We start from the raw sequence: 15,795 nt of genomic DNA on the forward strand, positions 1-15,795 counted from the left end.
ACTCCAACCGGATGCTTATTACCCCGTTACTGAGCTCTTCAAGGGATGGAAGAATGGGCGGTTCGAAGGCCGGACCGATCCTGGACCGATCCCGGGAGCTTTAACTGAAGAGCTGGACCGATCCCGGGAGCTTTCATTTAGATCTCACGGAGAGCGAAACTGATGCTTGAAGACTTTACTGGGCTCGGGTTATCCTCTGAGATTTTACTTGAGTGTTTCCTCACGGCTTCAGCGTTCTGCTTCTCAAACATTCGACCAGCTATTGAAGGGATTTGTTAGGACTTGGATCAATCCTAGGAACTCTCACCAAAGGACAGTCTGGATCAGATGTAGGGGCCCCAACTTACTACTATTACATATATGTAGTGCAGCAGTTTTTCCTAAGAATTTTACTTGAGCCTGTTAAAGACTAGACCAGATCCAAGTGTTCCTGTTTCAGTGTTTTCTCCACCAAATACTGGGCCACTTCAATCCAACCAACTATTCCAGAAGAACGATTGAAGCCTGGCGCAGAAGCAGGTTTTTGTTTGATTTTTAAACATTTTTGCACCTGAGAGCAAAGACCATTTTTTACTGCTTAGCAGTCTTTCCTTAGAACAATTACTTAATGACTGAAGAGCTAAACCGATGCCAACAGCCATGCGATCCTCCAAAGACTGCGCTGATTTTGTTATCATTGAATTTAAACTTGAGCCTGAACCTTTGGCGTGATAGTAGTCGTTAGAAACTAACCTTCTTAGCGAATTATAAACTTGTACATAGAAGATAATTTTCAGTAACTTGAAGGATTAGATCTGTAAGCCTGTGCAGACGTTGTACAGATTAAATCCAAACAGGTAAAACCAGACTCGCTGTAGAACAAACTGTTTCTCTTCTTTACAGCAGGAACGCTGATTTATTGGAGTGAACTGAAATATACTGGATTTGTCAGTGGACCAAACACTTTGCTTATCTGATCTTTTTCTTACGGAGCCCTGCAGGGGACATGGGAGAAAAAAAAAAAATTAAGACTGACCTTTTGCGACATCTCGCAAAACTAACTTGGGATCTCGCAAAAGTTTTGCAAGATCTCGCAAAACAAACTCGGGATCGGACGCCGGCTCGAAGCTACGGAGCCCCGCAGGGGACATGGGAGAAAAAAAAAATTAAGACTGACTCTTGCGGGATCTCGCAAAACTTTTGCGAGATCCCGCATTCTTCGGCCTTCGACCTCCCGTTAGCTCGAAGCTAATGGGAGGTCGAGACCTACTACAGCCGGGAGGAACACCGCTTTCCCGGCACATCGTGCCTCGACCTCCCGGTCGGCTTCGAGCCGGCGTCCGAAGAATGCGGCTAAAACTTTTCCGAGATCCCGAGTTTGTTTTGCGAGATCCCGAGTTTGTTTTGCGAGATCCCGAGTTTGTTTTGCGATATCTCGCAAAAGTCCATCTTAATTTTTTTTTCTCCCATGTCCTCTGCGGGGCTCCGTATTTTCTTGACTTTGTAAAATAACTAAAAATATTTCACTAAAGGAAAGCCCCCGGATGAAAACTGGTGAAAAACATTAGATGCAGAAACAGAACATCCAACTGAAATGCTAATGATGGTGACAGCATGCAACACAAACACCAACACTGTACATGGAGAGAAAAGTGAAAAGTATGTATGGACAACACGTGGACTGGTTGGTTCTGACGGGTTTATTGGGGAATGTGTGTTAGTTGGGGAACGACTGAACGAACTGCATCTACATGCAAAAACAAACCGTGAACAGAAAAAAGGAAACGACAACAGTAAACAATGAAAACAAGACAGGAAACAGCGTCTCAGTGATACAACAGCAATAAATACAATGAGGAGAAACTCACACGGTGAGACGTGTGGCGAATCAGTTTTACATGAGGAATGATTTTAACATGGATTGTAGGTGCAATGAGTGCATGTAGCGAGCAGCAGTGGACGTACACTCAGGGGCCGAATACAGCGGAGCGGCTACACAACGCCAACTATGACCTCAGCGGGAACACAAGATTGATTTTAAGGCAAGTTCAAAAAGTCCGATGGCATTGGACTTAGAGTGTTCCTATTAAAGTGGCCACTGGGTGTATGTCACAGTATTAACGTCCCTTATGAGGAATGGGTTTCTGACAAATGAGTCGTAAAGGCTGTAAGTACAACATGAAGGAAAGCTGGAGGTGAAAATGCAAGTCCGGGGCTGCCTCTGGTGTCCACTGATGGAGTTCACTGTTAAACAGTGCAGTTATACATGTGTTACTATCATCTTTCCCTTTAGTTTCCACTTTGTCAGCTGATAGATCAGCTCTTTAATTTGGTGTAACTTACATTAATGCACAAATATGCTTTTAATGGTTTTATAAGTACAATATTAAAGAGATAATAGAGTGTTTAACAGAGTTACATGAAAAGGATGGACACGTGTTTTATGAATGGTCTGTGGACGTAGGCACAGGTGGAGCGGTAGGTGCACTTCTTTGTTTTTGGATTTTTTAAAACTTTGGCATCAATGATAGACTTTAAATATAACGTCACGTGTTCTTACAAACAAAAACTAACATGAGTCATGATTTACTATATTTAGTGAGCAAATCGCAACAACAGGCTGAAGGCACCTCATACTGGCTACAACCTGTATTACTGTAGTTACTTTGTTATAAATTTACATCATTAATATTTTTATTATACTTTTAATTCAAGACTTTTTTGCTTTATCAAGATATCTTTTCAAACTGTGTCTATTTTTATTAAGTTATTTAAGGTATTTGTTACATATTTCATTTCATCTGTTTGGAATCGAGCGTGAAGTACAGACTGACAACGTAAAGGTTTCTTCCTGTTCAAAGGGGGTTTGTCCTCCCTGCTGTCACCAGAGTGCTCGCTCATAGCGGGTCATGTGATTGTTTTTCTCTGGGTTTGATGCGACTGTTCTGATTTGGTACTGTACAAATAAAACTGAACTGAATTGAAAGTGTTATCGATCAAACTAAACTTAAAGGTTTTATTGTAAGACAAGAACAGTAAGACGTGCTTCTTCTTAACATCAGGATAAATCAGCCTCAGTTTTAATGATTGATAAACTGATTTAAGTTGTCTTTGGTTTTGTTTGAGAAAAAAATCTCTTCTATGAAAATGGAACAAATACTTTAAGTGGCAGTTTGTGGCTTTAAGGCTAATTCTGAGTGTCTTTCTGTTTGTATCCTCAGTCATTCATATTCCACAGGGTGAGTTTATAAATGATGACATAAACCAGCAGGAACATAAGGAACTGAGGGGAGAGGATGACAGGAGTGTCGAGCTGAGAGAGAGGAAGAGGAGACGGAGGGGAAGACAAATGAGGAGTGGATAAAACTCTGGTTTGTTCTTGTGTGTGAAAGTGAAAGAGCAGAAACACTGCTTTCCTCCCGTCTTTGTCCAGCCTGAACAAACTGGAACGTCAGGGAAGTTTGGTTCATATTAAAAGTTCCCACCAAAGTAAAAGGTCTCAAACTCAAAGGTGATGCTGAAGTGCAAAGGCTGCATCTGCAGGCTTTCTTAAAAACAGCCCATCAGCTGTGATTCCTCATGTCAGTAAACAAATATCAGAGAAGAAGATTACACCTGGAAAGCTAAACTCGTTTTAAAATAAGACATTAATAATCAGAAAGGAGCAGCAAACGATGAATGCTGGAGATTGATGCGAGGACGTGTGTGTGATGTGGGTGCAGCTCAGGGTGCAGCGGCGCCCCTGCGGCTCTGCAGGGTGCCGCTGTATTTCTGGTAGGTGAGTGAGCGGTAACTAACCCTGGGAGACTCCTGGTCAGACGGCAGCCCGTTCTGAGACGCCGGCTCGCCCGCCCTGCAAAAAGCACAGCGACGCAGAGAGTTAGACGCACCTCAGTGGCTTCGTCCGGACGAACTCGCTCAGCTGGCGAAGTTAGACGATTAAACTGAAAACCTTCATGTGAGCGCGGCGAGCAGGCTGCACGGTTTAGGTGCAAACATTCATTAACAGCTGTAACAACAATAATCTAAAATATTTGTCACAATAACACAAATGGCAACTGTACATGTGTCTGTGAAAAGTGACAGGAGAAAGGACTCTGACGATGACACAAAGCTGTTCCTGAGGAAATACGGCCGAGTCTTAAACACAGTCAAAACGCTGCTTACAGCATCCAGAAGTTTCCGACACAAAGGAAACTTCAAACTACCTTTGAGCTGCAGCGTCGGCGGGCTGGGCCTCAGCGGGCGGTTGTCTCTTCTTCTCTTCTTCCTCTTGCCTTCTTCTCACTTCCAGTAACTCCATCTGGAACCAGAAGAACAAAGTCAACGTCTCGTTTTTCAGAGCTGAGATTTAATCCGGTGACGGCGCTTTCTCGTGGCGCGCGCTCACCGTGGTCAGCCTCTCCAGCGCAGCGAAGCGTTCCTCCCAGGTGGCGGCCGACTTCTCGAAGGCCTCGTGGCGTTTGATGAGTTTCTCCACCTCGTCCACGCTCTGCCCCATCTCCCTGCTGGACAGGTAGGGCTCCTGTCCCAGCAGCCACGCCTCAGCCACACCTGCGTCCCGCGAGAACTGGTGCACCTCCAGCACTGGAAGCAAATCCACACCTTAGACCCAAATCCACCTGCTCACCTCGGACTATAAACTGAACAGCACGGAGGCACTTACCCAGTCTAAGCCACTCCCATCTGTCCTCCCACTTGTCAATCATGTCTTTCCTCTTGTCCGTCAACTGAAGCAACTTTTCTTTAATCTGCGAGGAGGAAAGATTCAAAAGTTCATGACTTCAGTAAAGCGATGACATCACCACAAACAGAGTAATGAAGGATTTCGCGGCAGCTTTGGCGTGCTCGCTCCGAGTGAGAAATGTGAGAAGTCTCCACCTCCTCTGAAGCGTAGTGCTTCCTGGCCAGCAGGGCTTTGCCCAGCTCGATGCAGGCGGTGAAGCTGTCGTTGCGGGCGTCGATCTCCGCCTTGATGCCCTGGTGGTTGTTCATCAGCAGCTCCACGGACGACACGTCCCTGAAAACAAGCACGGCGTCACATGAGCGACGTTTCTGATCCCAAACATTCAGAAACATTTAGGATGAGTTTTATAATAAACCTGTAAAGGGATACAGTCATTACAGGAAGCTCCGCCCCCTCCGTGCCTCCTACCTGGGCTTCTCCTGAGCCTCGATGAGGCGGATGACGTCTTCCATCCACAGCATCAGGTCGCGCACCATGCTGAAGAAGCGGAACTTGTCTCCGGTGTCGACCAGCTTCGCCCGCCTGCCCTCCGCCGCCTCCAGCAGGTTCTTCCAGGCCTCCAGCACCTGAGGGGGAGGAGACAACAAAGAGCGACGGTCAGCCCCGAGTGACGAGAGGCTCAGAAGACCTGGTTTAATTAATGCAGGCTAAAAGGAGCCGGCTGGGCCTCTGAGAATCAGGGAGGGGGACAGGAAGTGATGACATCCAGACTCAGATCATTACGGGGGGGGGGGGGGGGCAGTAGATCTAGTGTTTCAGGCGTCCAGCTGTGCTGTCGGGGAGCGTCACAGCCTGAGGGCGCAAATAAAAGCCAATCCCAGCAAATAAAAAGTCATACGTGCAGACTGCAGAGGCCAAAGCTGGAGAGCAAACAGCAGCACTTCCATCAGTTATTACATCAGCTGTTATCTATTTATTCATGGCTCTGTTCGGATTCCAGACGATGACGTAAGCAGACAGGATATATCATCTATCTGAGAAGGAAGCGTGGACTGATCCTGCTTCATGCTTCAGGTTCATATCAAACACGATCAGGTTCTAATAATACGGTACTCTGGGATCTGTATGATGTCACAGAGAGGGGATCGCAACATGTAGCCAATCAGTTCAATGCTGTTTTAAAGTGGGAGGAGCTAAAGCCGTTTCAGATGGGATGACCTGGGGGGGATCAGATAAAGAAGGATTATTTTGAACTGTGAATCATTCAAAGCTGCTGTAAGAACGAAAACATTGCTTTCACACTAACTGCTGAGCTGTCTTTAAATGTACCTCACATATTACTAATGTTAAAGATTACATTGTTTGTTACTAACTGGTGACTTTCTGCAGAAACGTGCGTTTATGTGAATCTGCACATTAAAGTCCATCAAACTGATCGAATTATTTGGGAGTTTTTATTAGATTTTGTCTTGTATTTGTAACATTTTTCGATGAATCCAGGCTGCAGATGTTTTTACTGTGTTTGAGGAGGCGGGTTGTTCGGTGAATGCTTACAAAGCCGAACAGCCCGGCTGACCGGCATCGTTTCAGAATAACCCCTCTGACTCTGCGACTCGTCAGCTGACGGAGTCGTGGCTGCGGAGGACTGCAAGCTGAACGCTCTGGTAGCTAAAGGTGCAGGAAGACGGAAACTATTTAAAAAGAGTTTGAAAGAAGCTTCGCTGGAGGCCAAACCTGTCAGCCTGTTGTCTTCTGTCTCTGCCGAGTCAGCAGACTCAAACTACGAGCAGCGCTTGTTTTAACCCCCTCTGCGGCCCAGGCGAGCGGAGACAAAGAACAAATGTTCGGAGCGTTTGCGGGAAACACTAAGCTGCATGGGAAGGACTAAAATGTTACTGCGGCTCATCAACATTTTAGTCAGACTGGAGGAAAGGAAGCCTAAAACTGCAGCCAAAATGAAGACTGATGCAAAGCCGACGTTTGTAAACAGAGTCTCACCTCTCCCTTTCTCCTCTGGGCGGTCAGGGAGGAAACGGACATACAGGGAATGGTCAAAACACAACGCCATCAAAAACACTCAGTGCTCAGCATCAACAGTCCAGCTCCAGCAGGGCGGGACCGACACGAATACGGAGCAAACCCAGCAGCTCGCACGAAGCACGGCTCCACTTTATTGGAGCGTGACGTTGCTCTTCATCGCGGCGAATCCGAAACCCGAGAGCCGAACTGACAACAAGTCCGGGATTCTGCTCACCTGGCTTCACTTATCCCAGTGGGCTCAAAGGTCACATGACAGCTAGTCGGCATCTGACCAATCGGAAGCAGGGACGGGCAAGAGTTTCAGCACTACAGCGCCATCATTCATTCTCCTAACAATGAAGGAACGCCGACAGCAGGTCGGCCTGTTTAGGATCCTTTTACTATGTTAAAGGTTACAGAGCGACATCGTGTTTACAAAGCACAAATAGTGACGCCGTATCGGCACCACACCCCCGTAAAAATACTAATGCCAGTGCCAAGAAATGATTCCTCGCATTTAAACTGCTATAAATAACTTGTTGGTCTATGAAACAATGTATCTCTCATAAGCCTCAAACAACCTGTCACAAGGCAGTGACGTTTACGTATCCTTTATTTATCCAGGTGAAAAGTCTCGTTGACATTTAAAATGTCTTCTTTCAGAGCGATCTGGCCAAGAGGATAATGCACATAATGCAACAGAAATCACCAGAGTTCTGCAAACATATTTGAAGTGCACAAAAAGCTGGATTGTTAGAATGTGATTACAATAACAGAGTTATGTGTAATTTTAAAATGTTACATTGAACCTCTTTGTAAACCCTGTTTACCAACATAAAGATCTTACACATGAAAAACACACGGAAACGTTGCAAGTCACTGTTTGGCAAAGCACCGGACCGCCAAACAAAAAGAGGCGGAGCCACGAGGTGTGCGAGCTGCTCAGCTGCTTCTCTTTCAGCCCAGCACGTCGCCTCCTCTCTGGAGTCAAATCCTCATTTGAAGGTTTTTCACCAACGCTTAATTAAACTGTCCAGATTTACAGAAACGTGACGCTGAGCCGTTTGAGGACACGCGAGAGCTGGAGGTGACGAGACTGCCTGTTCCTCGCCTGTAACCTCAGCTGACGGGCAAAGATGGAGTCACGCTTACACGTTTCTACAGCGAGCTCCGAGTGCAAAGAGTAAAAACAGTTGATATGAAAATGAGGCTTCGTGTCGAGCTCGACGGGCGCACGCAGCCGTGACTGTAGGAACACGCACGTCGTGAACAGTAACCTTCACACAAAGACGCTGATCTGAGCGAAACGTGTTAAGACTGCACATCTGGACTCTGTTTGTTACACTGCTGCACACTCGCATAAAAAGTGATGAAATCATTAAAAGCATGAAATTTATGAGTCCAAAAACGATCCTCACCTCAAACTGCAACGCCAGTTTCTCTGTTTTGGAAAAGTGGGCGGAGCAATCAGATATTAAACTTGCATTTTAATGGGGAACAGTGAGCCGTGCACGATTCTGCACGCCGCGCACGGCAGCGACCACGCGCCCGTTCACCTCTGACGCTTAAACCTGAACTCTGGTTTTAAACGATTTTTCCTCATTATGGGAATAACACAAAGCTGGAAGTGTGTTCCCAGGATTTTGACCATGCCCTGTAACATCCTAAAATGTTTCTGGGAGTTCCAACGTTCCCTTCACCTCTCGACCTGTGACTCCAGCTCGTGTCCGAGTGTCTCAGAGAGCTAAAATTATTCATGTGACAAAGCGGCTGAGCTGCGCAGGAAGAGTGCGGTGTTAGTGCGGCAGCAGTGCAGCATGCGCGAGGCAAACAGCGTTTTAACGTGACGTCACGACATCAGCGCTTATTGGTCAGTAAGAGGAGGAGGAAGATCAGGGCGAGAGTGAACTGATGTGGTTTCTCTGCACCTCTGCTGCCCGACACCGAGGCTCACCTCTCCTTCTCGCTTCTGGATGTCGTCGGCTTTGTCTCCGGCGTACGCCGACTGCAGGCGAACGGCGTCCTCCTGAAGCTGCCGCACCTGCGAGGGAAGCAGCACGGAAACGTTTCAGCATACGGAACAGCTTAAAAACACACGAGGGAGGAAAAACTGAACATGAAGCTACAGAATCAGAGTCACGACAGTCTCCATCAGCATGCTCTAAATAACGTCACTGCCTTCATTTCTCATTGGACAATATCAGTTTATGAGTTTCTGATCGTTCAGCGAGAGGCAGACTGAAGATAATCAGGACGACCTCGTTTAACGGGACGAGAGCTCGGACAGGCTCGGCGGGAGACGAGAAATATTCACCTGCGTTCCCAGCGCCTGAATGTCGTGTTCGAAGGTGGTGTGCATCCTCTGCAGGGTCTCCACCGTGTTCTGGTCTCGGCCCAGCTCCTCCGGCAGCTTCTTGTGTTTGTCCAGGATGCGGTTGAGGATCTCCTTGGCGTCGTGGTAGAATTTGTGGAGCTCGTAGGAGGCGGCGAGGATCTGCGTCCGTGTGTCGATGAGCTCCAGCAGGTCGGCCCAGGCCTCGTTCAGGCCGTCCTTCCACTCCGCGATGGTGGCGGCGTCGCTGTGGCCGGTGTTGATCAGCTCATCCGCCAGCTTGTTGACGCCATCCACGCGCTCCTGGCCGATGTTGCCCGTGTCGCGGGCGAATTCTCTGAAACGCTCCTGCAGCATCTGCAAGAGGAGAGGAAATAGAAATGGGCATGCTCACAAACGACGTGCTGCCTTAAAGTCTTTGTGACGTCCTGTTTTCACTCGTTTTTATATGGACACGTCGGGTTTTTATGCTTCCATAAGAACCTCAGAGGCGCCTGCACGGCGCGAGGAGGCGGCTGATCGAGTAACTCACGGTGACGTGCTCGTAGTCCTGTCCCAGCTCGTGCGATCCGGCCACCACCTCCCTCTCGGCGATCCACTGCTCGAGGTCGTCCACCTCCCGGTTGAGCTGGAAGAGGCGGAAACGCTCGTCCAGCTTCCCGCGGCGCTCCTCGGACAGATCCTTCAGGCCGGCGTACAGCTTGTCCACCTGAGACTGACGCATGCCGATGCGCTCGCTGCAGGACAGATTTTAAATCCTCATTATTCGCCAAGTTCATTCCTCTCTGTGACAAAGCAGGAAAACGACCTCACCTGTCGGGGTGCCCGGCAGCCACCAGGCCCCGGCTGGTGCTGGACAGCTGGTGGACGGTGTCGGCGTAGTCCTCCACCGCCTGCTCCAGGATCTGATGCTTCTTCAGCATGGCCACCGAACTCTGCTCGTCCTATAGACGCACACAGGCTGATTTTAGCAAAAGCAAAAGCTCAGATTTCTCTGGACTTTCCAACATGATTCAAAAAGAAACTAAATTAAAGAATCAGAAACAAGAAGTGAGAAAGGAGAGGAGATGCTGAGGAACAGAAAAGTGAAGGCAGTGGAAGGACAGCTGAGAAGAGTCGGGACTGTTAAACAGCTCTGACAGTTTCCCCTCACCTGCAGAGTTCACCTGAGACTGACGCCACAGAAAAACCAAAGTGAAAACATCACCTGCCTCCAGAGTTTTTAGAGTGAGCTGAGCAGCAGAAACAGTCTGATACCAACACAAAAGCAAAGAGAGGAAACAGGAGGTGCCCGAAAACCAAGAAAGAGGAAGTTTTTAGCCATGAGGACAGAAACACGGACCGACCGACTCTCTGTAACATCGTCTTTATTTAAATCGTGCAGGATGTTTCCTCAAGATGGTTCAAAGAGTCGAGGAGTGTTTGAGAAAAGCATGAAGCTGTTTAAAGATATTTTACAGCAAAGTTAAAAGGTTAAAAGCTGCAGTTCCTCCAACGTCCACTAGAGGCTCCAGCAGTGAGTCTGTCCCCGTAGACTCCCAAACATGTTCACAGCCTGACACACACTCTGTTCTCTGTGGGTCATTTCCCCCCTTCATAAAAACTAGATTCAACTTTTGTCACAGATTAAAGATTAAAAGGAAGTAAAAGACAGGAAGTAGAATAAGTGTCTCTATATGCAGAGGACAGGTTTTCTGTACTGGAGGAGACACGTTAACAGTTTCTCTGGGGTTCATTTCAGGAGTCAGAGACAAATATAACAACTGCTTCATAACTCACCGGGTTAAGTTATATTTAGGCTTAAAACTTGCATTATTAGGGGCGTGGCCTCTTTGACTGACAGTTGGCTGTAGCCACTAGCTGTCTGCTAGTCCTGGTCTGGACCGTGTTAGCACAATAACCCCACAGCAGCCATATTATTGGTCGGATAAAGATGCTAAAAGTGCTCCAACAGAAGAAAACGGAGCGTCTGAGAAGTCGGAGCTCCAGTTTTGATGCACAGTGGAATTCTGATCAGCAGGTGAGATGCTCCCACAGTTTGATCACCAAACTTAACTCAGTAATCTGGCCTTCAAAACATCTAACAGTTGAAACAGAACAGACACCCACAGAGACATACAAGGAAAGCCTCAACAAACATACAGCCAATGAGATTAAGTGGCTGTAAGATTTTCATTAACGTCTTTTTTCCTGCTCAGAGATATCCAACGCTGCTCTCTAAAGCCAAGAGGACCGGGTCAAACACACTGTGCCTGAATGCAACACAGGGCTGCTGCAGGGCAGTCAGAGAGAACTGCAGGAAAAGAATCGGGGAAAATGTTGTCCTTAGAGATGCTTTTATTCTGAAAATCTGAACACATCCACCTGACTCTGTTTGGTAAGAGGATGTACTGAGGTGCCAGTGCACTAAAACCTGACTCAGGTTTCCATCACACAGCCGGATCTCACGTGTCAGAGCTCTGCTAGTTTGAAAGCGTCCGTCTTCTCCACACCCCCCCACGGCTCCTCCCCTCACCTTGGCCTTCTCCTCTGACATCATGTACAGCTCCTGCTCGCTCATCCAGGCCTCGGCCTCGGCGGCGTCAAAGTAGTACTGCTGCGCCTCGTGGGCCTCGCTGAGGCGGGTGTGGCGCTTCTCCGTCTCCTTCTTGATTTGCTCCCACAGCGATTGCAGGTCGGCGAGCCGCTGGCGGATCAGCTCGGTCGTCGGGCTGTCCTCGCGCAGGACGTGTTGGCTGCGCTCGAAGATGTCGTCATAGCGAGGCTGGTGGCCCTGGATCTCCTTCTGCAAGGTCTGTGAAGGTCAAAGGTCACAGAGAGGATTATATGAGGCTTTACTGCTTTTATATTGAAATATTGTAAAAATCCCAAATAGGGATGGGTACCGGTGTCCGGTGCCATCATAAACGGTAGTAACCAGACCGAAAAGCAGCGCACATTTCGGTGCTTTATTTCGGTGCTTTTTTTTCCTGAGCTGTGATACACTTCTAGCCAATCGTTTTACGTTTCCGAGGATAGTAGGCGGGGCCAGGTACGTACGTTCTGTTAGCGCAGAGCTACAGATTAAAAATGTCCAAGGCGAAGCGGTCAAAAGTCTGGCTGTACTTCACAGCAAAATATGCAAACTCAGCAGCAACAAGTGCTTTAAGCTGATACTGTGATACTGTCAAAGGAGGTAACACCTCGAATCTGATGAAACACCTGGAGACGCATAGCGTTTTTTTAAAAGCCCAGAAATGCGCCGTATTTGATGGCAGCAGCCGTTCTTCTCTGCGTGAGTAGCTTCATGTTGTTCGTGTGTAATTTACGCTGAGTAGGCTAACCACGTTATTACATTAATGCATGTAAGGTCAACTAGCAAACACCATCATAGCTACATGCAGCTGTCCTCTTGTTTGATGGCAGATACTCCCTGCACCCTGGCCAAAAAGGCTAAAATGACCAAAGAAAAAGTGGAAAACAGTTAAACATGAGAGGATTTAAGTTTGTGTTTTTTTCCATTGTTTAAGCACTGCTTCCAGCCAAGAGTGATACCATATATGCCCCATAGCTGCAGAAAAGGCTAACATTGTTATCTTTTTACAAAAAACAGCTGAACATGAGAGGTTTTTGGACCAATTTTGTGTTCTCCATTCTTTAAGCACCGGTTCGAGCACCGTTTGAGCACCGGCACCGTTTCAAAAGTACCGATTTGGCACCGGTATCGGATAAAACCTAAACGATACCCATCCCTAATCCCAAACAGGAAGTGCTTAGAAATAAAAACCATCAGCGTGAAAAACGTGCAGTTTGCAGGTAAAGGTGAGGCGTACCTGGTTCTTCTTGATCAGGAGCTGGACCGTCTGCAGGTTGTGTCCATGGTCGGTTGAAGTGGCCAGAGGCATCCTCTCCTCCACCCACAGCTACACACACACACACACACACACACACGTCACCTGTTATTCCCACATCAGTGTGATCAGTGTGACCGCAGCAGCTGTTGCGACTTCCTCTCTGACGCTTTTACTTCTGGTTCCTTCTCAGAAACGACTTCTGTCAAAAGTCGTTTCTGAGAAACGTGGAGACGACGTTTGTGTTCATGTTATTAAAACATGTGTGTCATCGTTAAAGGACCAAAATCACATTAAAAATTACATAAATTATTTATGTACTTTTTTGTGTTGTTGTAGTATTTAAAGGATATTTTCTTTAATTTTCCATTTCATGCATTATGACTTTTTTTGCTGAAGTTTTTCTTTGATTCATTTTCATTCATCTCCAAATTCGTTTACTTTTAATGTTTGACACAATATAATACAAATTAATCCATTAATTTTGTATTTTACTAACTTTTTGTTGGGCCCAGATGATTTTCACCTTCAGAGGTCGTTACATTAAAAACTTACGATCTCGTCCTCCACGTCTCGGTTGAACTGGTGGATCTCCCGGGAGGCCATGAGGTGGTCTCTCCTCTTCTTCAGTGGTTCCTGGAGCGTCTGGAACTTCCTCTCCACGGTGACTCTCTGTCCATCCACCTCCTCGGAGCCTTTCCCTTCCTGGCTGAGGGCCTGTGACTGTTTCTGCAGCTCCTCCACCTCCTTCTGACGTACATCCACCTGGCTCTCCAGGATCTGCAGGAGGACAGTTTACAGGTGAGACGGGGAGAAGACGCCGCTGCAGCCACAGACACGAGCGCAACCCCCCCCCCCAGAAAATATGTGAATGACGTCTAAGACAAACAGTTTGTTTCAACAGAGCTGAAAGTTTTTCTGATATTCGGTTCAATCGTCGGCACGATGTTGCTTTATTTGCATCTTTTTGCTTTAACGAGGAAAATGAAATAATTTAATAAAATACCTTCAGAAAATATTCTGATGAGGAGCAAATGCAAAGCGAGAAATATCCACCGAAAAATCAAAATATTAAAAAATGCAACAAAGACCTAAAAACTAAATAAAATCAACATTTTAAAAATAAAATACTATATAAGCAGCAAAAAGAAACCATAAACAAAAATAAATAAAATAAATAAGAGAAGCTCAAAACTCAGTTAATGAGTAAAAATGCAAAACAGTCAAAAATAGAGAAATAAATCAAATCATAAAGTTTGCATTAAAAATAGAATTCATGTATAAAAAGACAATATTAAATATAAATACTTTAAATTAAAAACAGTGTTGCTCACTGAAGAAGCAAACAGTGTTAAAAAATTATAAATTTAAAGAATATAATTTTAAAAACTGGTTCTGAGGCCTCGTCTTATTTTCCTTCAGTATTGTCAAAAATGTAAAATAAAAAATCTCCTGACGTCCGAGAAGCGACTGACAAACACAACGAACGTCTGCAGCAGAAACAGGACAGCCTGAACTAAAATTAGAGCAGCGAGGAAGACGAGGAGGAGGAGGAGGTTTGTTTTCCTCTCTCTCTGTTTGACAGATCAAACACTAATGATCTCCCTCCAACACCACACACACGCTCCTGTTTTACCATCTCTGTGAGGACCTCCCTGTTACTCTTACATTAATAAAACCATCGTCGGCACCATCGAGGACCTCCACCTTTAAAACCATCATCAGTGGAAAAACGGCGAGGTCCTCACAAACACGGCTGTCCGCGCTCTCAGCGTGGGCTCGACACTCCAGTGAACGATTACGTAAGAGGAGCGAGTGTGAGGCTGAATTATGTAAAAGCTGCTTAGAAAGCATGGCGATGGAGGACTCGCAGTAACGACGAGCTTCGGATCAATCAATCAATAATTATCTGATTATGAAAAAAGCTGTTTCTGTGCAGAATAACACGAGTCAGGGGCGTGCCTAAAGAAGGGGGGGGCTGGGGCCCAACCCGCCCTGCTGTTGAAATCAAAGGTCCAGGTTTCTCCTCCTTCATGCATCACTGCCAATACCAGTTTACAGGGAAACCCTCCGACAGCTGATAGAGTCAATAACAAAGTGTTTTTAGCCAACATCGTGCAGATATACAGTTTATAGTTCACACTGAAAGGAAACCTCGTCCTCACCTGCTGCTTCTTGAGCAGGATGTTGACCGAGGTGAGGTCTTTGCCGTAGTCGTCCGACTGCAGCTGCGCCTCCAGCCCGCCCAGCCACTTGTCGAGGTCGGCGCAGCTCTGCGTGAACAGCTCGGCCTTGTTGGCGTCGAACAGACACTTGGCTTTGGTCTGCGTGGTCGACTCCAGCTCGTCCCACATCGTCTGCAGGGACGCCAGCTTCTCCTTCACCATGGCCTCCGTGTCTGGTTTCTCTGCCATCAGCGTCTGCCCGTCCTGCGGCACAGGAGGTTTCAACCAATCGTCAGAGCAGAAAACAACGTCGCGTCTACACCTTGAGCCGAGCGGTTGGTCTGGACTGGACAACGCTCCTGAGTTCAGGGATGACAGCTTAGAAACACGGCAGCTTTAAAACAGGCGATGTCACAGGGACTCTTTTACATATTTGTGCTGATATACGAGGATGTGTGACGTTTATGCTGCCAACTGAAAATGATGCTTTTGCTCTCAGTGATGTCACCCAGCACCGACAGGCTGCTCTCGTACTCTAACAGCTGCTGGGCTCATCTGTGCTGCGTACTTCAGTCCTCCGATTCCCTCCTCGGTCTGACTCCGCCTCCTCCCTGCTCACCTTGTTGATCTTGTCCAGCCACTCCTTGTTGGACTGCAGTTCAGCCATGAAGGCCTGGTGCTTCAGCCACTTGCTGTGGAGGTTCCTGGCCTCGTCGTACGACATGTCCTGAGCCGTCAGCATCTTCTCGTTGATCCACAGGGACAGCTGAGGACACACAGCCG

At 47.1% G+C, this 15,795-nt stretch overlaps 1 protein-coding gene across 3 annotated transcripts in view; it reads right to left on the bottom strand.

Moving 5' to 3' along the window:
• The window catches only part of LOC146655170 (spectrin beta chain, non-erythrocytic 1), a 101,245-nt gene that overhangs the window by 6,585 nt on the left and 78,865 nt on the right, over nucleotides 1–15,795 (bottom strand). For all 3 annotated transcript variants that reach the window (XM_085428154.1, XM_085428155.1, XM_085428153.1), the window contains 15 exons: nucleotides 15,632–15,778; nucleotides 15,013–15,276; nucleotides 13,403–13,627; nucleotides 12,830–12,919; nucleotides 11,533–11,811; nucleotides 9,831–9,961; nucleotides 9,550–9,754; nucleotides 9,000–9,374; nucleotides 8,640–8,726; nucleotides 5,135–5,292; nucleotides 4,861–4,999; nucleotides 4,646–4,730; nucleotides 4,370–4,566; nucleotides 4,188–4,282; nucleotides 3,778–3,832 (listed from right to left, as the gene is read on the bottom strand). In XM_085428154.1, coding sequence (XP_085284280.1) covers nucleotides 3,778–3,832; nucleotides 4,188–4,282; nucleotides 4,370–4,566; nucleotides 4,646–4,730; nucleotides 4,861–4,999; nucleotides 5,135–5,292; nucleotides 8,640–8,726; nucleotides 9,000–9,374; nucleotides 9,550–9,754; nucleotides 9,831–9,961; nucleotides 11,533–11,811; nucleotides 12,830–12,919; nucleotides 13,403–13,627; nucleotides 15,013–15,276; nucleotides 15,632–15,778 — 2,532 coding nt within the window. The remainder of the gene's footprint in view (nucleotides 1–3,777; nucleotides 3,833–4,187; nucleotides 4,283–4,369; nucleotides 4,567–4,645; nucleotides 4,731–4,860; nucleotides 5,000–5,134; nucleotides 5,293–8,639; nucleotides 8,727–8,999; nucleotides 9,375–9,549; nucleotides 9,755–9,830; nucleotides 9,962–11,532; nucleotides 11,812–12,829; nucleotides 12,920–13,402; nucleotides 13,628–15,012; nucleotides 15,277–15,631; nucleotides 15,779–15,795) is intronic.

This window comes from Rhamphochromis longiceps, linkage group LG13 (genome assembly GCF_057381845.1).
Source record: "Rhamphochromis longiceps isolate RC_006_pf linkage group LG13, R_longiceps_female_GT1.1, whole genome shotgun sequence".
NCBI classification, from domain to species: domain Eukaryota; kingdom Metazoa; phylum Chordata; class Actinopteri; order Cichliformes; family Cichlidae; genus Rhamphochromis; species Rhamphochromis longiceps.